The 25,029-nt window shown below is 43.9% G+C and overlaps 1 protein-coding gene across 4 annotated transcripts in view; it reads right to left on the minus strand.

The window, feature by feature from the left end:
- LOC311275498 (uncharacterized protein) overlaps positions 1-25,029 on the minus strand; it is a 50,438-nt gene that overhangs the window by 13,783 nt on the left and 11,626 nt on the right. For 2 of the 4 annotated variants that reach the window (XM_084384113.1, XM_084384114.1), the window contains exon 4: positions 17,727-18,819. The exons of 1 other annotated variant lie outside the window; for it this stretch is intronic. In XM_084384113.1, coding sequence (XP_084240239.1) covers positions 18,507-18,819 — 313 coding nt within the window. In that variant the 3' untranslated portion in view covers positions 17,727-18,506. Of the gene's footprint in view, positions 1-4,907; positions 4,988-17,726; positions 18,820-25,029 lie in introns of those variants that run through there. One more of the 4 variants, XR_014624874.1, reaches the window with a different exon arrangement.

Here is a 25,029-nt window from a genome sequence, read left to right on the forward strand (position 1 = left end):
CAATGAAGATCTTTCTCTTCTGATTAAAATTTCTCCCCCAACACTACACAGTGCACCATCAATAAGCCGAAGCTCTACAAAAGTTACTCATAAAATATTTCAAAATTGCTCCGAAAACAATACCTATTATCAATCCTGGAACTGTGTGTCGGCTGCATCTTGCAGAATAATCGATTTTTTGCTCATTTATTTGGGTCCTCCAGGGCGAGCCGTGGGCCAAGACCCCCCTGGTGCTGAGCTCGAACCTGCTTTAAACCCCTGGAGTGGAGCAACTCTGACTGATGAGCTTTTTGAAAGTTGATCAGACACTTATGCTAAGAAGGGGAAACTGGAGCAAAGGCATCCTTAATTATCTGATGAGGGGAAGCTTATCTGAACGGTTTCTTTTTCTCTCCTCTTTTATCCTGCCGGATCACATGGCAGATCTTTACATAACAAAAGAGCTACCTGGCCGGCCTGCTTCATTTAAAACGCCCTCCTGATCCAAAGAGACACTCTGCATGTGCGAGGCCAAGTTCTGGTCTGAGGGTGACCCGCGACAAGAAGTCCCCGCTTCACATCACACATTCTCAAGCTGCTATTTCCCTGAAATATTGTGCGATAAAGATTTCAGGCCTGAGCATATTGGAACATTTATGGGTCTCTCCCTGCAATGACTGTGTAATTAATTCACGATTAAAAGTATTAGTACAGGCTTTGTGTGGTGATTTATTTAAAGGCTGGTACTAACGCTGGCTCGGTTTCCTCCTTTAGGAAATGGGTAATAAGATCCGATGCCAGGCCTTCTTTAGCATCCCTCTCCACACACACACACATCCCATTTTAGTGTGTCTCCTCCATTAGAAGCCCACACATAAGCACAGGAGCCCTGTCACCGCCGCCGTCACAGTCACCATGTTAACTTATTCATCCCTGTTAAAGCCCATGTAACTGGATAGCTGTTAATTAATATAGCTGTCGGGTAAATGGTTGCCGCCGGACCATCGCCACCATCCATCAGTAACATAATCTCGGGCTTGTTTTCATGCCAGGCCTCGGGCTCAATTAAGATAATTCTATGCAAACGAGGTCTCTCGCCATTAGCCTCATCACTGAGGGGCCGTTTATTGGCATAATTGGGGCACTCCAAAGAACAATTACCGTGGCACCTCCTCTCCACCTATGAGATCAGCAATCATCCGCGAGCATGACTGAGGAGTCATGAGTCGTGACCACCGGGCGACGCGTCGTGGCTGCAGACTGACCCGGGAGGTCCAACAGGAGCAGCTGGAGAGCGCAGACTGACGCCTGCAGCCAAGACCGCAGGCCTGTGACCCGTCTGATGGACTGTAATTACCGTCAAGTCATGCATTTATGCTGAAATGATACTGTTTATATTACTAACTTTTATAATTAACAAAATGACCGAACACTACAGTCTCACTCTTGGTCTCAAGATCGAGGGGTGTTACAGCTGGGCGAGGCAGCTGCCAAGCCAGAGACTAGTGTTCAGGACTGTGTTCAACATTTTCAAACACGTTTACATTTTTCATGCATTTGAAGATTTTACTTGCAAAGATGCGTTTCTGGTGTTTTACAAAACTTCCTGTCAGTCCGTTCAGTGCTGCACGTGCTGTCGTGTGTATGTTGTTATTATTCTGTGATTTCTCCAGGTTAAAACTTGCGTGTTTTTTTGCTTTCCAGTTTCAACCCACGTCTTGTTAAAGTTAAATCTCAAGTTAGTCAAGTGGAAATACCGTACATTTCCTTTAAAAGTGTTACACTGATGTCAAGCTAAGATTTGTTTCCGCAGAATTTGCACAGAATTTGTATGACTAATTCAAACACATATTTAGCCAATTTTCAAACTTTAAATCTCGCTGTTTCTGATCTGAAAATCAAAGCTCACCATGCTTACTGGGACAGGCGGGATAGTGAGGAGCTGCATATCAAATCCGTAAAAGAGTTTTTAAAAAGGATGTGGAGGGGGCGGCAGTGGTCCCATGTTGGTCCTTGAGGGGGATAGGCAGGAGGTTGGGTTTTGGCAGAACAGTTTGGCCATGGTGAAGGTCAGTGAGGTAGGAGGGGTGGGGGGTTACGGGGAGGTTTGTGATGTGATTTGAAGAGATATGAATGAAATCTGCTGCAATAAGGAGCCTGTAAACTTTTAAGACCGGGGGCGACATTGTCTACAGTAGGGAAGTGGACAAGCAATCAAGATGCCAAGTCCTGGATGTAGTGAAGTTCAACATATTCTCATGGTGTATCACCACTAACCACACGCCACTTTTAAACTAAGTATTTTTAGGCCTTTTCATGGCTTTATTGACAGGACAGCTTGAGAGATGAGAGAGAGAGGGGATGACATGCAGCAAATGACCACAGGTCGGACTCGAACCCTGAGTTGCTGCAGCAAGGACAAACCAACTGAGCTACTGGGGCACCCCACACGCCACTTTTAAGAACATTTTGCATGTCACGTCATGCATTTTAAGCTTTTTGCGTGTCCTTTAATGTCATTTAGCTCAGTTAGCTGTGGGGCTAGTGGCCCTATTGGCTGACTGGTGTCTACCTGGACCACGACCTCACAGGCAGTCAGCGTGGGCAGCAGGGTTTAGCTTAACCAGCCTTCCAGTGAACACCGGACTGGGACTGAACACAGCCTCTGAGACCAACGGAGGCCAGTTTGACTGCAGGGGATAGAGTATAGAGGTAATTTACAGAGGTACAGAGGTGAGCACGGCATGAAGACATGGCAGGCGGGGGACAGGGGAGAGATGAAGTGGCAGAGGAGCGAGAGAGTCAGGCATCAGCAGCGGGCAAAAAACACAGTTTAGAGTCAGAATATTTTCATGTCTTCTTCGGTGAATTGAGGACTTATTTTGACCAACGCAGAGATGATTGTGGGAAGAGGAGTTTTATTTTGTTTATGTCGACTTTGAATTAAGTAAAAGGACAAAAACTTGAATTCAGAAAATGAGCTTGTAAAACAGAGAAGTTGCTGCTCATTTACACCTCTGTGTCTGTGTAAATATCTGCTGGGATACATCTCCCAGCAGAAACTATGGGTCCTCTCAGACTATGTAGCTGACTTCAGTAGACATCCGTGCAATACAATGGATCAAAGTTTCTGACATCACATCAACACTGTCATCTCTTCACATTCTGTTGATAATATGAGCTTACCTGCACCTTCCATCCTCCTCAGCACAGAGTAGATGTTACTAAAACCTTGATTTAACAAGGTGGATCAAGAGCCACATCATTTCTAACGTAGTTGTTAATCTCTTGAACTAATTATCTAACCTGGGCAGTTTCATGTACATCCAGCTGTCAATCACTTCATGTTTATGGAGAAACTGAACTGGTGATGGAAAACAGAAATCTGCACTTCTGTAAGAAGAAGTGAAGTGATTCACAGCACCTTTGAACAGGCTGTTGCGCTGAAAACAAGATCATTATTCCAAAGTACAATTTATGACTAAGTGTAACATTCTGAATATAGCAACAGGCAAAGTTTCACAGTCCCTGCGCTGTGAACCTGCCATCCGAATTTGTAAATTTCTGGGACACTTTCTGTGTGCTGAGTCACATTCCCACACATTTTCCTCCACAGTGCGTCTGTTGTTGATTTGCAGGTTCTCTCCCTTCAGCAGGAGAGACAAAAGCCACATCTCTGCAATACTGAGACCCTTCCCATCTGTTGTCTGCTCACACCTCCACTTTGCTACATGACACACACACACACACACACACACACACACACACACACTCATACACCATAGGCGGTCTCCAGCACTAGCACTGGCTATAATGATTCCTCTGACACACATTGGGGCACATCATTCCACAGCACAGCACAGCTTTGCAGCTCAAGGCCCCTAAACCTCACTCACACTTCTCACTAGCAAGATGCTTTCTGTGTGTGTGTGTGTGTGTTCACGACCACGCGGCTGAGAAGTGAGCGGCTCCTTGGGAATTTTAAGAGTCAAGCCCCCCTAAATCTTCTTGTTTCAACTTTAGAAAATCAATAGGATAAATATCCTGTTTGCCCCTCTTGTCCTCAGCCGCCCGCCTCCAGCTCGCTCAGGTTACCGGAGCGGAGAATCTCGCTCTCACCTCAGGCTATGTTTAAAACAATCCCTGTTTTTTTTTAAGCTCTGAATGGCCGTGGATCTCAGGTGCACCCTCCTTTTTTTTTTTTCTTTTAACAGCAAGCAAGAGGGGAGAATCATGTTAACATATGCCATTGGAGAGCGCCACTGGCTAAGTCCTCCAATCGACCTGCTCCGTGTGTGATTAGGCTAGTGAAGCTGAGCCCAGCCCAGACACAGATCGAAGAGGGTACACTCTCAATATGGATGCGAGCCGTGCCTGCCGCGGCCACATCCAGCTGCTTCTATTGATTTTTTTGTCCTCAATTATATAATAGAAGCTCTGTTCTGGATTTGAACTTAAATCACATAGTTTGGCGAACGAGCATGTCCCATAAATCAAGAAAGCTTTTTTGACTCATATGAAATAGGATTTTTATCGACTGCATTTGGCCGCCCCTCTGGAGAGATTTGCGTGACTACAGTGTGAATGTGCGATACAAAAGTGTACGTCTGGAGGGTTTTTTTTCCCCTTCTCCTTATGTGTTCCAGGTGATTGAGCTAAAGACGAAGAGGCACTGACACAAAACTTTGAGTGTACAGTTCAGCAGGCCACAACTCAAGCTCTCACAAATCTGTTTTGAAAAGCCCTTGGATTAGTTCTCCCAGTACACAGTTGACTCTTCTAATTGGACGACACCCACTCTTTTAGCCATCTGATCCATTGGCAACTTTGTTGAAACACATCCCTAAAGTCTTTATCCTACCAGGCATATCGATATCAATAGGAAGCAGGTTAGGTCACTGTGAGTGAAAACAAAACTGAACACTTACCGTGTTTCACGGCAAAAAGAATATTCAGGTCGACCTAACAGCCATTGAAACTTCAGTTCAGCCCAAGAACAAAGGATGACCTACGAGTAAGAAAAGATTATTTATCCCCGAGTTCATCAAACGAGTGAAATCTTCCATCTGTCTTCGTTCCTGTTGACTATTATTTATAATGATACTTTTATCAAATACATAACGCAGGTTTATTTTAAAGGTACAGATCAGTTTCAGTGATTGGCATAACTGGATCTGATGTCCTCATAGAGCTAAAATGGATGATCGCCAAATATCAGGCTGTCCTGACAATTTTACATCACATCACAGGCCATGTTGAATACCTGTTTAACAATAGATGCCCAAACAATTACAAAAAAATCAATGTCTTTGTATTTTTATATCAAAACCATGTCCAAGTCATGTTTTCATCACATAAAACAAAATGTCAAGTGGGCTTACGTAAGCTTGAACCAACCAATTTCAAGCAATAATATCATGTCATTCACCCATCAATAAACTAATAAACCAAACTACTAACTTTAAGCAGTGAGCGAGTTGTACAGAGCTAAGAGATTTCATGCCAGAATGATGTGTTTGTGGGGCCAGGCCTCAATTATTACTGTACAAAAACTCAAATTTACATCCTTATTCACTGATTTGGGTGTCACTGGATCATATTTTATGGATACAGTGTTTTCTGGTTTTCCCTCTAATGTCCTACAGCTGCTTTGCCTGAGCCCTCTGTGACTTAGGAGGGAGTTTATGAGTATGGAGAACAAATGACCTAACTTGTTGCTAAAGTGACCGCTAACAGCGTCTAACTGTACCAGGCTCCAAGTGAACACGCTTCTTTGATAGGGAATCCAGTTCTGAGGTGGTTAACAGAGTTCAGCTGCTGTCAGACAGTTACCGCCTGCTTGTTTGGTCATGCAAATAAAAACATTAGCGATCCTAATAGCTGACTAACATTAGGCCCCGGGTTGCCAGGAACCAAAAACGGCAGGGAAACCTCCTTGGCACTGTATTTTCTGTTGTCAAAGTGGCAGCCGTCAGTCTCAGATGCTGTGATAGGTCCCACTCTGGTCAGCTCTGTAACCACTCGGCCGTGCTCACAAGGTGCTCATGGTGTCCTGGTCGGACAGAGTCAGCTAATCTGACATGTAGCTGTATGGTGGAGGACGTAACTCTCATTCTACGCTAACGCTATCAGCTACTATAAAAGCCAATGAATATCCTCAACAAGTCCTTTTTTTGTCTGACCGTTTTTTACACAAAACACGGAAACATGCAGAAGCAAAGAACACCCCATCCTCCATTTCATGCAGGCCTTAAAGGACATAGTTATAATCTGTTTATTTGCTTTTTTGATTAAAGTTGGATGAGAAGATTGATACAACGTAAAAAGTTATGTGCTGTATCGATCTTCTTATCTAGCTCTCGGCAAGAAGGCAAGTATATTTTCCAAAATGTCTTTAAAAGATGCTACCCCTCAGGATGAATTGTAATCAGTTAAAATTGATCCCCTCACTTTTCACCTACCACCATCGGGTCAAAGCTACAATTTGTCCAGAGCAAATACCTGCAAAACTGATGACTTTCCCATTAGCCTCAGGTGTATTTTGTCTTTATTGCTAATTTGCAAATGTTAGCATGCAAAGCACAAAACGAGAGCTTTAAATTATCGATTCTTTTTTAATTTGATTTTCAACCACTTTTGTGTATTTAAATTAAACACCAGAAACATCCTGACAGACAAATAGACAGAGAATAACTACTTTCATCACTGTGTTATATGACTGTCACTGTAAACCAAAGTATTTCATGCCCTATGGACCTGGTAAACTGACCCATCCAGTCCGCTCATGGAGCACAAACATCGACCTAATTTACGGCCCGTCTTTCTTGCAAACGAGAGCACCGTCATTATCGCCGAGTGCCATCAGACACCTGGAGGAGGAGGAGGAGGATGGTGAAGAGGCGGTGGCCGAAGATGGCCGGGGGTTCGGTTCGGTGGGAGGGAGGGTAACCTAAGCCTCAGATGCTAATCTTGCTACGCTCTGGCATTTTGGGGGATAATTGTAGCCCTGGCCGAGCTCAGGTGATGATGCGAGCGATCCGCTGGAGTTAATCCCCATCGTTTTCACCGGTTTGCTCTTCTTCCCCTCACCTGTCCTTCTGCATCTGCTTGGTCTTAATCTCTTTTCCCTTCCTATATCCACCCCTCCTCCCTCTATATGAATATTCCCCAGAATGCCTGACAAACCAACAGTAAGAGGCGGTTGGGAAGGGTCGTGGGCGTAACTTTAGCTGGAGTAATGAGGCCTAATCCCCTGCTGGCTGGGGCCTGTTTAAACAGCTACTGGCTGAGCCACCCAGTAATAGAGTAATTAACCCCAGTGCCCTCTTCTGCCCAGCAGCGCCACTCCTCCACGACGAACGCCCCCCATATTCTACTCCGCCCGGGTTTCTGCTCCGTCATTGTCCTGGATGTGTTCGGGAGGAAGATGGGAAAACATCAAATCAGCGCTGATGGGAAATAAGCTCAAGATGGAACGCAAAGTAATGCAAGCAGCCCCTCACAGCCTATTGCTGCTCTTCCCTGACATTGTCTTTGTAGTGACGTGTCTTTATGTGAGGAAGCAATATCATATGTGTCGTGTGAAGAAACAGTAATGGGAACAGTTCAAGGGTCATTATGAGCGCCGTGAATCACTCGAGGCAGACAGAGCGTTCAGGTATGAAACATATCTCTCTCTCCACTGATCTGATTTCCAGACAATCATACACGGCAGATTCTTTTGTATTTGCTTTAGGTGGGCTCACGAAAACAATCAGCACAATCAAACAGCATACACTACACACAGGCATCCCATCAAGCCAATAGGAGAAGCCTCGCGTGTTCGTGTCCCGGCTCTTGCCGTCTCCAGCCGGCTTAACGCGGAGAGGCACTGAAGCGTTTGAAGTAAGCAGCCACCACACATTATGCCAGATGAAATGCTATCATGCGTGGTCGCTGAATGGTTTGTGTCATTAAGAGAATAAGGCAAACAGGGAGCCGGGCGCGCTCAGAACCTGCCTGCTCGCATGCCTTTCTGAGGGGAAGGCAAGATTAAGGGGATGCTCAGAGGCTCTCGTCTGTCAAGACTTCAAAGATGCCATCGACACTCCTTGTTTCTGCCGGCGCAGCGACCAAATCGCACACACTCTGCCGCCTCTGTGGCTGTCAAAGCTCCTCTGACATCCCCTTTATCAGGTATACAGGCTTTAATCCAGACACAGATAAATAAATCAACACACAGGGGTCCCGCTCTTTTCAGCGCCTCCTGGTGGCAGGGTATCTGCACAGCCAAGGAAAATATCAAGAAGTCATTAGTCGTCTGCTGGGGACAACAAAGAAGGGCCAATTACACGGTACAGAAAGGATAATTAATGCACTATAGTCAAATACAGGAAAGCAAAGGAGTGATTTAACCAATAATCAGCGCATTGCTTCTCTTGGCAGGCACGTCAGATGATTCAGTGCAGATAACAAGCAAGAAATGAGATCAGCAGTGGCATCAAGGCTCACACTCACTGAATTGGGCTCATCTCCTCCTACACGCCTGAATTGAATTTCAAAGTGTATCTATCAGTTTCTACAAACAGAGAAATGTGTTGCTTTCCGCCTTTTTTTTTTTACCCTATATCAGGAGCAGAGATCCATTTTGACACCCAGTGCAACATCTGGAGCAGACAGATGAGAGGGAGAACAGAGGAGTTTGAATTAGAGTTGACACCTCGACATGCAGGCAGACACGGCACACATCAGAGCCAGCCCCGTGCTCTGGGATGGACACATCAGTCTGTTTGGATATCGGGAGAATCCTGAGTGTGAAAAAACACAGCTGAGCGGGACGGCGGGAAGCAATCTGAGATATCGACAATGAAATAAATACAGAGGAATAAACCAAAGGAACAGCAGTGTGTACCCAATATGACTGCTTTAACTCGCTGAGAACTTCCCGGGAAGAAAAAAAAAAAAAAAACACACACAGAAGCTGGAAAGACATAGTGTTGTACCTGTCTGGGTGTATTTCCGTTGGTTCTTTTCATTTTATTTTAACAGCAAAAGCGAGGCAGACAGAGATCACCACAACAGAAATATGATGTCTGAACTGAGAAGAGAGATCTGTTGTTCCATTGTTCTGTTTGTTTGTTTTGAAGACCGGTCTGGCAGCAGAAAGCACATCCCTTTCAGAATACAAAAGATGCCTTAGAGGCAACATAAGTGAAGTTTTATGCTGATGACTGACTGTTTGACAAACATCGGGGGTGAGACTGCAACTCCGTTCAGTGAGGAAGGAGAAGAGGAAGGGAAAAAAAATACCTGGGTAATGTGTAAAAGAAAAAGAGGGAAAAAAAGGGGTTTAAAAACTGAGGGAGTGAGAGGACAAAAAAAAACTAATTTATATCCTATAAGAGGAATGTGAGGCACCCAGGGGGGCCCTGTAAGTTGTGAAAAATTAAAGGAGACGGATTCAAACTGTCCAATTTCCACATCAAACAAACCCTGGGCTCCATGCTCCTGGAGAGGCTGCCTCATATCCAACACATAGCCTCAGAAAAAGGTGCCCCCCCTCCTCCTTCTTCCTCCTCCTCATCCTCCCCCCGCCTCTTCATCTCCACGAGTCCACCACTGCAGCCGCCACGTTTTTTTTCTATTTTATTTTATTTTATTTTATTTTTTTTGTACTGGTACTCTCCATTTCCTCAATAACCCCGCTCTCTAATTCCCCTAAGCACTGTACTGGTTACACTAGCCACCATCTCTCCCCTGCCTAATTATACCCTTGTGAGTCTATTAATCAACTTGTGAATTATTTAAGAAGGAGAGCTCCTCTGCCTGTAACTGGCTTTGACACTGTGAAGGAGAGACGAGAAGAGAAAGGCAGCGGGGTAGGTGGGGCGGGGGGGGGGAGGCTAAAGGAAAGAGGGGGGGGTGAATGTTAGGGAGGAATGAAGGATGGAAGGATAGAGAGAAAAGAAAGGAAATGAAAAGACAAGAAAAGCAAAGGGAGATGGAATCAGGGTCTTCTTGCATACGTCCCCCGAGGACCGGGCTGCCTGTGCAGCGCTGCACCCGGACGAGACAAAACCCCCATCAACATTCACCCTGTTTGTTTTTTTTTTCTGTTGTTGTTTTTGTTTTTTTTTTCTCCCTTCCCACCCTCTATTTTCATGCATAAGTTTTCATGATAAACAGGAAATTCATGAATATATGGAGTGATACAGTGAGAAATGGAGGAGGGGGGGCAGAAAGAGGGGTGAGGTGAAGGAAGAGAAAGAGGAGTGAACAGTCAAAGCCAAAGAGTGAGCCGAGACTGGGAGGGAATTATGTAGACAGCAGGATGTACACACACACACACACATACCTGCATACACATGTACACACACACGCAGATGCAGTCACATACATCTACACACACACACACATCCGACTACGCATTGCAGGCGAACCGGGGTCCTTCTGCTGTTTGACAGGAGGCAGCGTCTCCCCGGAGCAGCAGGTACGCGTTGCGATGGTGATGATGATGGTTGTGGTTGTTAGCGTGCCGGAGTCTGTCCTCCTCGCTCTCCCCTGGTCCCTCCTGCTGCAGCCGCTCCTCATCAGTCGAGAGGAGAGCCCGACCCTTCTAATGACTCCCATCGACACTGACGCCCGCCATAAGCAGCCGGGGCAGGAAGAAACAAGCGTGAAAGTGAGATCATTATTATTTTCATAATGTTTTGTGCTCTCAGTCGGACCCCTGGCGCATCGGCGCGCTGCCCGCAGAATCGTAATGAACTCGAGTCTGAGGAGTGTTTTGGGGGCCGAAGAGAAGAAGTTTATTTCAAAGACGGCGTGCCAGTTTAAAGGGTCAGTTCTGTGACATTAGAAAAACAATATATTTTCTCCCTTACCTCTAGTGATATCTAACCATACAGATAGTTTGGGTTTTATTGAGCCAAGTTTTAAGACATCAGCCTGTAAGGTTTCTGGCTACTTCCCAATAAAATGAACAAAATTACATTCATGGTACGTCTCTTTAGAGCAGGGATGCCCAAACTTTTTCCCTTGGAGAGCCAAAAATGAAATTTACTGGTGGACCATGGGTCAAAAGCAAACACTTATTGTATTGTATTGTATTGTCTTAGATGCAAAACGGCACTAGGATCTCAAGTTCCCTTAAAGGGACTCTGTGGAACTTCTGTGTTGTGCTGGAAGCCACTTGTTAATGTTAGCAGACTCCATTTCTAAACTACTGTTAGCTGCTGTTGCTCTCTGTTAGCAGAGCGGAGAGAGGCACTGAGACAAGGCACTCAAGACCATGCATAGAGTCACATGCTTTAGACTGTCGTGGACAATCTGACTCCTTCAAAAGGAAACCAACAGTCCAGCAGCATTAAACAACTGAAACAAACTGGCCACGGGCGTGTATAGAAAACTGAGAGAGACGGGAAAGGTCTCATTATTCACATCACAGAGTTACAATCAGCTCACATATGGCCATTATGGCCTGAACCCCATGCTAGATTATGAAAAATAATTCATAATTAGGGATCCTACATGTATAAAAAGAGCATTTTTACCCACAAAATAAAACTACAATTTCTCATGGGACTATTTCTTTGGCAGAAAGTAGTTCCAAAGGTCATGTTAGTTGTTACTTGCATCGCCCTTAACGTTCTCCAACAATGTTCAAACCCAGAGAAATGCGTAATTCTGTTCGAACAGTGTGTTCGTTAGGTTGCCTGTAGCTATAACTTCCACTAGACAGTCAGAGTGTAAGGATGGAAGCTGGCGAACGAGACTAAACATAACATGAATAAAACTTTAAAACATTACCGCGTCATGTTGTCTGTGTTGAAGACTCCCACCGACAGAAATGACATACTGTATGTTTAATTAAATAACGTTTCCTGATGTAGATCAAGAGATATCTGTTGAAATAAGAACTCACGACCTGTCCAAGCATTCAGTGCCAACTTTCATACTTGATACTTATCTGTACATGTTTTGGTCTGTACCAAAAGTACTGAGGTTCAACACCCAGCCTGACTCCAGAGACTATGCCCTGGTTACTCTGGATTATCCATAGAGCTTGTAATGAACACTTTTTCTTAGGAAAAACTTTCTACCAAAGAAATATTCTGTTTCTAGAAGATAGAAGTTTAAAATGTATTTTTTTAATGCTGTGAGCACGACAAATGAAATTCCATTCACTTCCAGTGTACTGGGTCGAGGTAGAAATCTCCCTCCCAGATATCTGCAAACTAATCTTCATGCCTCTAGACCACAATAGGTAAGTGAGGAAATATATATTTTTTAATTTCGGTGAACCGACTCTTTAGCGCTCTGCCCTCCCCCATGTTTATTGAGCAACCGAGCCTGTGGGCTGCATATTGTGTGTTTTCAGAAATACTGTGTGCACATTTCGTGAATATGTGTGTGTGTGTGTGAGTAGCACGTCTCATTAGGCCCTAGCGGTGCTGTTGTCTGCCAGGGTACATAAGTTCACACTGCTCTGTCTCTGTGGGATGTTTATTAAATTAATAAAAAGTTGCTCAAGGCGAGCTGTACCGTGGAATGCCCAGGGCTCGGCTGTGATTGGCACTCTCCGCCGCCCTGCGTTCTCTCCAGGGTCCGCCTGCGTTTGCTTTAACTAACTGGCCGTGACTTAGGAGAGCCGGCTGACATGAAGCCCCTCTCCTCTCCCCTCCTGCACTTCCCCACTCCACCCCCTCCTCGCTCTAACTGGGCCCGGTTTGCTTTGAACGGGGGGTACAGCAAGAAATCAGTGAAAAAAGAAGACAGGGAAACCTCCAGCTATTTCTTGTTTTGACAACGACTTACTGTTTGTCATCAATAATCAAGTAACAATTAGCAAAGCTTTAGATTTGGCTCAGTGGACCCTGGGCAGACATAACAAGTAGAAAGTAGAACAAACCAAAGTTTGAGTGCCAAAAGGTGATGATTTGGGCAAATGTGTCGGCTGTAATCAGGTTGTGAATACATTTGTGATGAAAAATGGGTCATGCTAGTGCTGAATCATCTTTTATTTTACATTTACAGTCCCTAGTTTAAGTCGTTCATTAGGTTTGGGAGAGAAATCTTCATGTAAACCACTCTCAGAGTTTGTTGATTGGTCTGGCCTCCTCACTGGATGTTTTCCAGACTAAAAACAAAAGCTGAGCTCATGAGATTTAGGCTGGCTGTGCAAGGGCTACTAATCATTATCTTCAACTTCCTGTTTTACATCCACATGGTTATATTTTTCAGAACAGATTTGTTTTTTTAGAGCACGGACCAAATTTGAGTCTGTTGTTCTGTTTTCATTTACAAATTATAACTAAGCTTGGAGTGCCCGATGGCTTCTCTCAGCAAAACTCGACAGGATGGCTGAGCAGCAGGCTGAGACCTGACGAGCCAGACGGATCAGAGGTCATGGAGAGGAAACCGTATTTATATAGAAAGAGAATAATCAGGGAGGCAGGGGCGGACCAGACTCCTGAGGGGAAGATGAGCCTTGTTTGTTGGAGAAAAAAGAAAAAAAAAAACGAGTCATTATACAACCATTTCTCACTTCACACAAACACTTTATTTAGACTACCGGCATTATGTTCCAATTAAACACAAAAGAAAAGTCTGGCATTGCAAACTCTTCAGAGAATCTGCATATTGCCTTTCAGGAAAAAAAAAAAAAACAAAGGGAAAAATTAAAATATATTATCATCTTTTAAAAATCCTTTTAAAAATAAACAAGACAAACACAAACAAAACACAACAAAAAAGCCCCACTCTGTCTCCTTCACTTTATATCTCTCTGTCTATCTCCCCGTCTCGAGCTCGGCTGGCCGACTCTCTGAGGAGGAGGAAGCTGAGAGAACTCATTTGCATATAAACTGTGAGAGGCAGGGATTGTCATCGGCGGCACATTAGACGCAAGGAGCGCGAAGGGAGAGGATTTTCATGTGCAAATTTCAGCCTCGCCAACTCTGTGCATTATTATTTCATCAGCGCCTAAGAAGGAAACCCCTCCGATCCCCAAATCCCGCCATCATCCCCACGGACACTTCAAGATTCAGACCAAATCCCCCCGTCGCGCCTCTCCCCCAGAAGGCCCCACTACTGAGTAGCTGTTTACACCGGGGCCCGCGCTGCAGGAGGAGTCAATCCGCCTCTGTGACGGGCCTGAGAGATGAGAGGGAACCGCAGGACGAGCGAACAGATATACACCAGTTGTGACCAGCGATATTGGTGTTCCTTGCATTAATTGCTTGTAAACTGCGAGGCTGGAGGCTTGCTGGCTTTCAAGTTTAAAAAGGAGATTACAGCCAATTAGCAGGGCCTCTGAAAACCCTTTACTGCCTGGGGAATAGCGGCTGATCCCTAATGTGGGACAGCTGTGAGCAACAAAGGAACAGTCGCAGTCCTGCTTTTGAAAACACACTTGCAAGTAGAGCACTTTCAAAACACACACATATTGCACGCACACACGTGTATAATCTCACATGCAAACACAAAAAAACAAACCCTGACTGATAGTAATAGCTGCAAAGAAGTACTATTATGGGCATGAAAAATGAATGAGTACATAAATGCAACCACGCAAACAGACTCAAACGTGCACAAAAGTACGCACGCGTTCCCAAAGTGACAAAACGGGAACAGACGGGGAGGTAAATATGTTTTAAAAGGTGAGGGGAAAACGTTTGTGGGTTGGGGAACGTATTTCATCCTTTTAAATCAATTTGTCAGGTTCTTCTTAGAGCCGCGTTACCAAAAGAGCAGAGTGTTTCCCTGTAAACTGCCATCTTTAATTTCTTTGTCTGACATGCTCCACTGTACCACGACACACCAGAGACCGAGCGTGAGGTGAGCAAAAGGTTCAAAGCCCAGATGGGAGCAGAGCCTGTGTACCCCTGAGCACCGTGGATTACCTCATTCACTCTCATGTCAAACAGAAGGCAGGAAGAGGAGGAACACAAGTCGAAAGATCTCCACAGGCTCCGTAATCTACGACGATTTATGCCGAGCCCCGCGACTCCCACTTACGACTCCCGCTCAATGATTTCCCTTCTTCCTCTTTATCTTTTCTCCCCGCGTTTCATTCCACTTTCTGTCTGTTTTCTGTCTGTGTACCTTTCTGTCACGTTCGCTGTGCACCTGCACATCCTACAGCTACACCCCACCGCCCTGCCATCCTCCTCCTCCTCCTCCTCCTCCTCCCTCGTACCCGCGCACACATTAGCAAAACAGCTGTCTGCCAGCTATTTCGACTTCAGGTAATGAGATGCAGATCCTCCATATGTAAAGAGGTAAGGATAAAATCGAAGTGCCTCAGATAGCTTTAGGGTGCCAGAAAATGTACAGTTAAACCTGTCGAGCAAAAGTACAATGGATTGTTCTATATAAGAAAATAAAAGGTGTGTATAAAGCCAATACGTAAACGTGCTTCGATTTCAAAAATACTGTTCAGCCATTCTAAGTAAGAGGAACAACTCTTACAAATGTTAAGAGTCAGAAAACTAAGCTAACACAATCTTTGGAGTTGTTAGCTTGTGTTGGCGGACACCATTTCTAAACTGACGTAAGCTATGGTCGTCGTTGTCTTAGCTAACTTTCTGTCCGTTTTGTGGTTAGCAATCCTTTCTGTCCATCATTACTGTTGGAATATAGAGGTATTTAACACTTAAAATAATAAAATAATAAAATTATATCACTTAAAGCAACTTTAAACAAATCGTCCACAAGCTTGTTCACGCAGCCGAGAGAGACGGGTGAGACATAGAGCCCCTGTAATGTTTTTATCACAAAAGTCAAAGTAATCACTACTTGTAGCCATTTTGCCAAATTACCCCAGAGCTTGAAAAGACAATGTCCTCATGATTCAAACTGCAGCATTTGTTGCTTGTTTACATTCTTGAAACAGACAGTTTTACTACAGGTGCTCAGAACATGCACAATCTCTAATATTAAATCCACAATCTGAACTGACTGAATGGAAAAAAACAATTTCACCATCAACTGCCTGAAATTACTATTAAACTAGAGCTATTCAGAAGCAGTGGAACACTGTGACACTGCTATTGTTAAAGGAAAAAAACTGAATGGATAACATAGTTATTGAATCTTTCACTTGAGTTAAATAAATCTGAATCAGTAATTTTGTTTTTGTGACAACCAACAAGTGTCTCACGAGAAGATGGAGGCACTGTGATGTCACCTGTTAGTGAGGAGATCTGGGTGGATAGTCAGGCACGTAAATCACCTGACACTTAAACTGCCCAACACTTCCAGTCTTGTTTCCTGGCTCCTTCTGACAATCATCTTTGTTTTCATCTAACATTGACCATGCTCTTTCAAAAAGTGAACTCAGTAAACTTTAAAGGATAAGTTCCCCCCAAAATGAAAAATTCAGTCAATATCTACTCCCCGCCCCCATGCTGATGGAAAGTCGGGTGAAGTTTCATAATCCACAAAACATATCCGGAGCTTCACAGCAAAACAGTTGCCACATTTTCAGAAACAACTGAAGCAGGACTTGTTTTTAAAAATGACAAAATAATTTTTAAAAATTTTTTTTGGATGGCTCCATACAGCTCGTCCAGCATAATCCAAGCCTCCAGAAGCCCCAAGATCCCAAATCTATATTATATATACATATATATATATATATATATATATGTATAATATATCAAAGACGTTATTTACAAACTTGATGTGCAGTCATGCTCGTGCACCCACTTCAAATAGGGTGAGTGCTAACACTTTTAACTTATCATCTACAGGGAAGATTTCAGCTTAAAAAAGGGTGTAAACAATGTCTTTTCAAATCAATTTGGGATCTTGAAGCTTCCTGTATACTTGGATTACACTGTACGTGCTGTATGGAGCCATTTCATGTTTTTTGGGCAGGGGCTGTTTTGTTTTTTACATTTTAAAAGTCCCCATCTACCATAGTTGTTTATGAGAATGCTGTAACCCTGTAAGTAGATAATGACAGAATTTTCGTTTTTGGGCGAACTGCAAAGAGACTGGTCGGTAAACAGTCACTTTGGAAGAAATGACAAAATACTAAATTGTCATTTAGGTAACCTGGAAGTTCTGTAAGAAAAGGCAAAAAGGAAGAAACCCTGTCTCCTCGATATGAGGACACTCTCATTTCATAACCATAAAAACTCTAGCAGATTTAAGAAGAAAAGATGCAAATCAACATTAATTTTCACATAATTTTCCCGTTATTTACAATATGAACACTTCATTGATGCATTCAATAAAAAAGTTTCCTTATAATGTTGATAAATATTTGAATCCAGGTAACATTACGTTTCTGTCAACATTATTTTTAGAAGACAGGGTTAAACACTCTGATCACCTATTATTGTAATTTGGTGCTTTCAATCACTTTGTACGAGTAGGTGTCCCATCCTCTCTGTGTGCTCAGGGGAGTATTTGTTTATAGCGTGACCCTCTCAGGAAAGTCAACAGCTGTTTCCAGTCGGGCTTAGCGGCGACACCGCCATCCGTCAACATGATGGGTTTCGCCTTTTAATGCATCGCAGTTAACCACATCCTAATTAGAACTAATGACTTGCTCGTTAAAGAGCTCTACAGCTAATTGGCATAATGAACTGCAAGCAGGGAAACACCACAAGGAGGTCAGGAATTAAAAAAAATTAAAATATGAAAGTTGGAAAAGGGGGCGAGGCTGACCAGAGAAAGCTAACGCTAACCTTCTTACCAAACTGCATTTTTAATTAGAGATAATCAATATTCAAGGCAATGGATTTACCACAGTTTATATATCCATCAAGGATCATAAATACTTAATGCTTTAAGAAAAAAATCAGAAACCCCAACACACCCAAATTTTTATTCCCCGAGTTTATGGCAATCTGGCAAATCAGATATGATTAATTATAAATTGAACCATTACAGTGCGCTTGAGAAGCTCACATTCACAAATTGCATCCACAACCGGGGTTGAACATGAATTTGCTCTCCTGATATTTCTGCAGCTCGTATGCAAAGTCGCCGGGTCTGATTCACATGCAGGGTCCGTTCTGCACCCTGTAGTTTCATTTAGATCAAAAAGACTCAAATAGACAGAGAATCACAGGATATCCAGAATATCTGATCATCCCCCCCCACCACACCTTGCCTCTGAGAATCTAAGCCGCTCCCGAGACGATCTCATTAAATCAAAGATGTAAGAACCAGAGAGAGAAATATACAACGGAAATACTTCCCGCTATTGTCTTAGCTATAAAACCCCGTGAATCCAGGTTAAGTGTTTCAACAGTCCTCCATGTTGGACCGTTCAGGGGAACGGCAGACACAAGTGGAAGCTTTGACAGTCACACCACATTAGTGCAGTAACTGTAAAAAGGCCTTTCTGGGATTTGTTCCCTAAAAATACACTCACACCACTCGAAGCCGGAGCCTCTCAGGAGCCTGATTTGAAACCTTGCAGCCTGAGGACAAGGCAAGCAAAAGCTGAAAAATAAATAAAAATAAAAAAACATGCCCCCAAACCGCTCCTATTACACACACAACATGGCAAACAGTGGAAAACAATAGAGTTATTTCAGCGCAGAGCAGAGCAGGACAGAGAGCGATGGCATCTTGGGGCAGAGGGCTGCGGGGCTGGGTGGGGGCCTCCCGGGCGGAGGTGGAAGGAGGGGTGCTCTAATGGGCTCGGGGAGGCTGGCGAGCCCTGCTGGAGGCCCACAGGAGGCCCTAGCCTGTGGTCTTGCCTTGGGCAGGCCTGCCACAGCAGCAGTCAGGTGGGCTGACAGACTGAGGGAGAGGAGGCCCTCCCCATGTGGCCTGCCATCAACCCCCCCTCCGCATCCCTCCCTCTGCACAGATGTTCGGGGTTTGGGGAGCAACAAGCTGTGCAGAAACAAACAAAGACGGAGACTTAACATCTCCAGGTTGCGTCTGAGTGATACCTCTCACTGCATTGCTCTAATTGAGTCAATCTGTGGTGGTTTTTAATTCAGACTGTAGCATGTGTCGACATCTCTGCCGCCGGATTAAAAGTTAAACGTCAGCTCATGCAAGATGGATAAGACTGAAGCACGAGGTTTATTAATTAATGGTCATTTATATGGTTGAATTAAACATCAACACGAGCCCTCTGCGTCCACACGTTAGTACAAAGTTTGTTTTTGTGCAGTGTGTCTAAAAGAGAAGAAAGGGCAGGCATCAATGTGAATCTACACATCAACACACACAGGCCTCTTTTCTCAGGTGTGTTATGGAGCTGCTCAGTGTTTATACAGTCGACCTTTAACCCCAAAGCTCCCGGAAGCCCCATCCATATAGCCCACTGCAGGAGGTAAAGATCAGGGCGGCCCAGCCTGGACTCTCCCCTCCTGACCGGCGAGGCGTGTGAAGCCTCTGGCATGACTCTAAGCATGGGAAAAGTGCAGCTTTATCACCGCTGCTCAAACATTCATCACACACACCTCTCCTGCAGCGCGCTCCAAAGGGAGACAATAGCGCCTCCATCAACTCCCATCTGAAGCTGCCGATTTAGGCAGAAGGTGGCAGAAAGGCGACTTCAAAGTTTCTCGGCGGCCCACGTCACACCAAAGAAGAAGAGAGGAGGGAGAGGAGCAGCTCTATTCAGTCAGGAGGGAGGTCATTATCAGGCCATGTTTACGCCGGCACAGAGCACACTGATGTGTGCCGCTGTTTTAACATTTGGAATATTGTGCTGCAGCCATCACTGCAGGCAAAGTAGTTTATGTGCCTATGTTTGTCTATGTCTATGTATGTGCGCGCGCGCGTGTGTGTGTGTGTCTGCTGAGAGAGCCCTTTAAAAGGTATTTGCATTATATCCTGCATAGAGAGGTGAAGGTCAGTGTTTCCCCGGTGAATATCAACATTTCTGCACAAACAGCAAAAATAAATACTTTATACAATAAGGCATCAGGAGAATACACTGTATCAGATTTAATAAGTCATTTGGTTTGTTATTGCTGCTATTTTTTATTTTGATTATTGACACAAAAAACCTGCCTTTAAGGCTGCAATAATTGTTTCTGGTTTTACTTGTTTATAAATATTAACACGCATTCATAGAAAATTCTGAAGAAAATTAAAACCTGATTCAACTAAATGACATTATGTTTAGAATTTAAAACACATTTTAGGACCGAATATGAGAGAAAAACAAGGTTGTGGATTCCTGCTCACTGCCAACTATTTATCAGGCATTAAACTGTTGCCTCATTTTATGTATAAACATTATCAATTATTGATGAGATAATCTGAGGTGCTTGTGATTCTTTTTTTTTTTTGATTGGTTGTGAGTATAAAGATATTGTTTCATACTGTGGGTTTAATGCCTGGTGAAGGTTTATGACTGAAACATTGTTTTTTAAATACATTTAGTGCTGACCGTGTGAGATCAGAGGTGTCCTCCTGCTACACAGCTGTGTACCAGCTGCACATAAGACAATTATCAATATGAGACCAAAGCATGTAACAGTATTATATTCAACAATAAAATTAATAACAATTATTATTATAGTTACTGAGATATGTAAGATTAAGATTAAATTTGACAGTTATTGTAGTGTTTAAACTTTGTATTCATAGATTTGGCTAAAACACAACATTGTGTAAAGGTTTGTGTTCTTAATTTTAACGATGGGAGAGGAAAAAATACCTGCATACAACTTAAAGAGGCTCTTCAGATGCTAGAATGGTTTATTACATGTTCAAAAGGTGACAGCAATGAAAACTGTGAAGGAAAGCTGAATGTTTTGGTCATTGGGCCATTATCAACACAACTTACAGATCATTTCATTCTATACTAACTTAAATAAGCCATCAAACAACTTTTGGATATGTTATGAATTAATGGTTTTTGTCAGTGTGTGGGTATGGGACATTTCTAATCGCTCACATATGATAGACAGACACTGATGATTTGTGGCCAGTCAGGTCTGCTGTCTTGCATTTTTTTATCAGTTGCGTTGATGATTACCTCTGTTAAAAGATCTGTTATAAACAGCAGTGAATTTGTTTTAATATTACTCAAGAGTTGTTTTTACGTGTTTTGGCTGTAATCTTGACTGTGCTGCGACAGAAATTAAACTGATCTACGCTGCAAAACAGACAGTTGTCTGCATAAGCCCAGCTCCGGGTCCATATTCTTTCTCTTTTTGTCCATATCTTGTTTGAATAAATCTTTCTTGGAATTGGCGGCGAACAAATCCGATCATGGGTTCAGGGTTTATGTTCAGTGAGAGCATCCGTGTCGCGATTAGTTAAATTCATCCGTACAGTGTGACATTATAGTGGTATGTTTTGTCAGAGCGTAGAAGGTGATTAAAATGTGTAGTGTGAGTTAACCGAACACAGAAGATCGTCCAGTGTCTGCCCAGCATTAGGATGAGTAAATTGCTATGTTTAAACTATATGGGTGTAAAAAACAACAACAAAAAAACCAAGATGAAATCCTTTTAAGAATCAGGAACAATAAGTGTGCAGTTATTTCTCTCGGCGGCAGAGATGTTTACAGACCTGCTGTGCCTCTCCTGTATCTACAGACCAGTTAACCCATATTTCATAAACATACAGAGTGAGCGAAAATAGAAAAACAAAGTCAAACTATGCCATATCACTGGTGTCAAGTGAAGTATGATTGCACATTTGAATTGGAAATCCGGCAAAGTGACGATAACAACCTCGTGCACTCGCTCGGAAGGCGAGAAGAGGGTTAAATGAACAAAGCCTTGAAAAAGAGTCCAATTCTCCAGCTCCTGCCCCAATCCGCGCAGTTACCCCCACAAAGTACACAAGAAAAAAGAAAATAGTATCATGCATATCATTCATTAGCAGCAAATAAAAGAAATTCTCTCTAATAGTGCCCCCAAATCCCCGAGCTCCCAGCACCACGGAGCGGGGAACTAAAGAAATGGGGGAGAGAGATGCAAAAGGAAGCCGTCTCCCTCAAGTGCTTGTTAGGCCCAAATTATTATGGCGATGAATAATTTTAAAAATAAATAAGAAAATAAATAAATAAAAAAAGAAACATTTATAGATCTAAGTATTATCAGAGGAGCCGCGGGTCTGTTGCCAAGCTCTCTGGGCCCGTTTGAAATCCGCCTTTGTTTTTCACTTTGATCTTTAACTGCTAACCTATCCATCGCTTCACCTGGTCCCCTGTTAGCGCTTCTTCACCCACTTCCTCCTGTTAAACTTTTCTCTACGCGGCAAGGCACTGCCCGCACTAAGTGGTAATCATAATCGCATCATCATCATCATCATCCTTCTCTTCGTCGTCATTAACTTTCCATTCTTTCACAACAATAATTAACATACTGCACAGGGAGCAAGATCAGGCAGAGAGATGCAGCAGTAAATGAGGGAATATAGAGGAATCCAGAGCAAAGAGACGAGGGAAGGCAGCCATGTTGGAGGAAGAAAGAGAGGAAGGAGACATGAGAGAAAGCTGCGACCAGCTCCTCTACTCTTGCTTCCTTTCCTCTTCTCTCAATTACTCTGATTTACTTTTCTTTTCTTTTGTTAAGTCTCTTTTTATCTCACTTCCTTTTCTTGTTATTTCTCTCGTCTACTATCTGTTTGTCTTTTCTACTCGTTTGCCGTTTCCTCTCCTCAAACGTCTTTTCCTCTCTCTCCTCTGGTCTCCTTCACTTACAACATGTCTCCTTTCATATACCCCTCCATCCCTTTTTGTTTCCTTTCATTTATTTACTCTCCTCTCATTTCATTTTCTTTTATCACATCTTCTCCTTATGTTTTCCATTCCATTTCCTCTAATTTAATTTCCTCTTGTGTTTTCTTCCTTCTCTTCCTCTGATTTCATCTCCTCTTATTCTGTCTCCTGTCATCCTTTCCTACCCTTTCATTTCTTGCCTCCTCTCCTTATCTCTTCACTTCCTTCTGATTTTTCCTTTCTTTTCCTTTCTTCTCTTCCTCTCCCACTGTGTCTCCTGTCAACTGCTTTCTTTGTCCAACCCTCTCCTCCTCAACACTTTCCTTTGCTTTACTGTTTTCTTCCTTTAGTCACAATTTCTCTCATTTCTCTCTCACACACAATTTCTTCTCTTCTCCTGCCTCATTTCTCTCATTTCTTGTATTTTGTTTCGTCTCATCTACTTTGTGTGTGTTTATTCCTCCTCTTGGTCCCTCCTCTCTCCTTTTCCTTCCTCTCCAATGGTTTTCCTTTTTATCATCCACTTCCCTTCCCTTTTGTTCACTCTCCTTTCATCTTGGTTCATCTCATCTTGCTTCCTCTCATTTCCTTTTTTCCTTGCTTCCTGTTTTGTTTTTTCTTCTCATCTATTTGTCCTCCTGATCTCATTCTCATCTCATTTTTGTCCTCTCATCTAGTTTACTTTTATTTTTCCTCCCCTTATGTTGTCCTTGTCTATTTTGCTTTCTTTCCTCATTTCCTCTTTCCTCATCTAATGTCCACTCACCTACTTTTTCTAATTTCCTTTTGCTTATTCCCTCTTTCCTGTCTTCTTTCTTGCATCTCGTTCCCTTTATCTCATCAAGACTTCTCTCATCTACTTTACTCTCCTCTCTCTCGTTTTCTCTTCTCTAATTTTATTCCCTCTTATTTCCTCATGCTCCCTCTCTCTTTCCACTCACTGACTTTTATCTTTCTCCTTGCTGTTTCCTCCACTCTCATCTTGCTTCCTTTCCTCTCATTTCCTATGCTCTCATCTCATTTCCTTTAGGCTATTTCCCTTTCCTTTTCTCACTCCCCTTGCTTCTGCTTTCCTTTCCTTTCCTCTCACCATGTCTTCTCTCATTGACTATTTTCTCTCCCCTCTTTGCTTAATCTCCTTTTCATCTTATTTGCTCTTTTCTTGCTTCCTCTTCTCTTCCTCGACTAGTATTTCCTTTCCTGTCCCCTCATTTCTCCAATTATTTCCTAGTCTCCTCTCCTCTGCTCGTTTCCTCCCCTCTCCTCCTTCCTATCATCCTCCTCTTGAGGTTTCTGACCTCATGTGCAGGGACATCCTAAACCCTGTGCTGTGCCCGGCCCCTGATTGATATTATAATGAGACGTATCCCAACATCCCTTCCTCCCTGTACCTCCCACTCCCCGACTCCTATCTTTCCCGGTACCCTTCCTCACCCCTCTACCCCCTTTGCTCCCTGAGCCCCTGAGTGGCTCGCTCGATTCCGTTTCATCACACATCAAACGGGCCTGACGCTCTCCACGCAGGCAGGACCCAGGGACCGCAACATCTGCACGGGGAGGCATGCGGGGGTGTGTGTGGGGGGGACTCCGGCCTCTGAGGGGGGAGGGAGGACACGCCATGCTACGAGCAGATGTCACCGGGACCCGAACAGCAGGCTGGGGGGACGCCGCGGGGAAAGAGAGACGTAGAGAGGGACCCACCCCTGCAGCCCAGCCCGGGGAGCGAGGAGAGAGGAGATGAACCCGAGTGTCTCCAAACACTCCCCCTTTTGCTCCCCTCTCCTCTTCTCACCTTGCAGCCCAGCTCCCCCTCCCGCTCTCCCTTTTGACAGTACAATTAGGTAATTAGTCACCTCCGCGCTAATAACCTAATCATTACTTGTCTGTGTGTGTTTTCTCTCAATTTCAAAACCCGTGTCCTCCACAGGCGCTCCCCTGAGTCCTGACGTGGAGGTGGAGGGGCAGAGGAGGCGTACAATTACCTTTGTCTGGATACTCCCTGTGGCACAGAGAGAGCCAAGGCTCTGATCCAGACCAAAGCAAAGGCCCTTTTTAATGGAGACAGAGAGCCTGCTCTTTGCAGAGGGTCAAGATTGCTCTCACATCCATTAACACCGCAGCTATTTCATCATTGCCTCGTTCTGGCAGGCGGGAGCTGTAGAGGGACTGTGATCAGCCTCCGTCGAGTGCAGACGCTGACATTTCCCCAGTTAGCGAAAGTGGCAATCGGGAGCTTTCGCTGTCAATGAGTCATCAAAGAGCTTGTTTGAGAACAGCTGTTGACGTCAGTGCACTGCCACAAGCATTAACCCTGGTTGAGAAGTGAAGTTTTTTTTTCCTGAATTGCTGATGATCCTTTCATCTGTATGGGCAACATGCAGATCTCAAAGTTCACAGAAATGTTATCT

Source organism: Pagrus pagrus, assembly GCF_965226575.1.
Source record: "Pagrus pagrus genome assembly, chromosome: 19".
NCBI classification, from domain to species: domain Eukaryota; kingdom Metazoa; phylum Chordata; class Actinopteri; order Spariformes; family Sparidae; genus Pagrus; species Pagrus pagrus.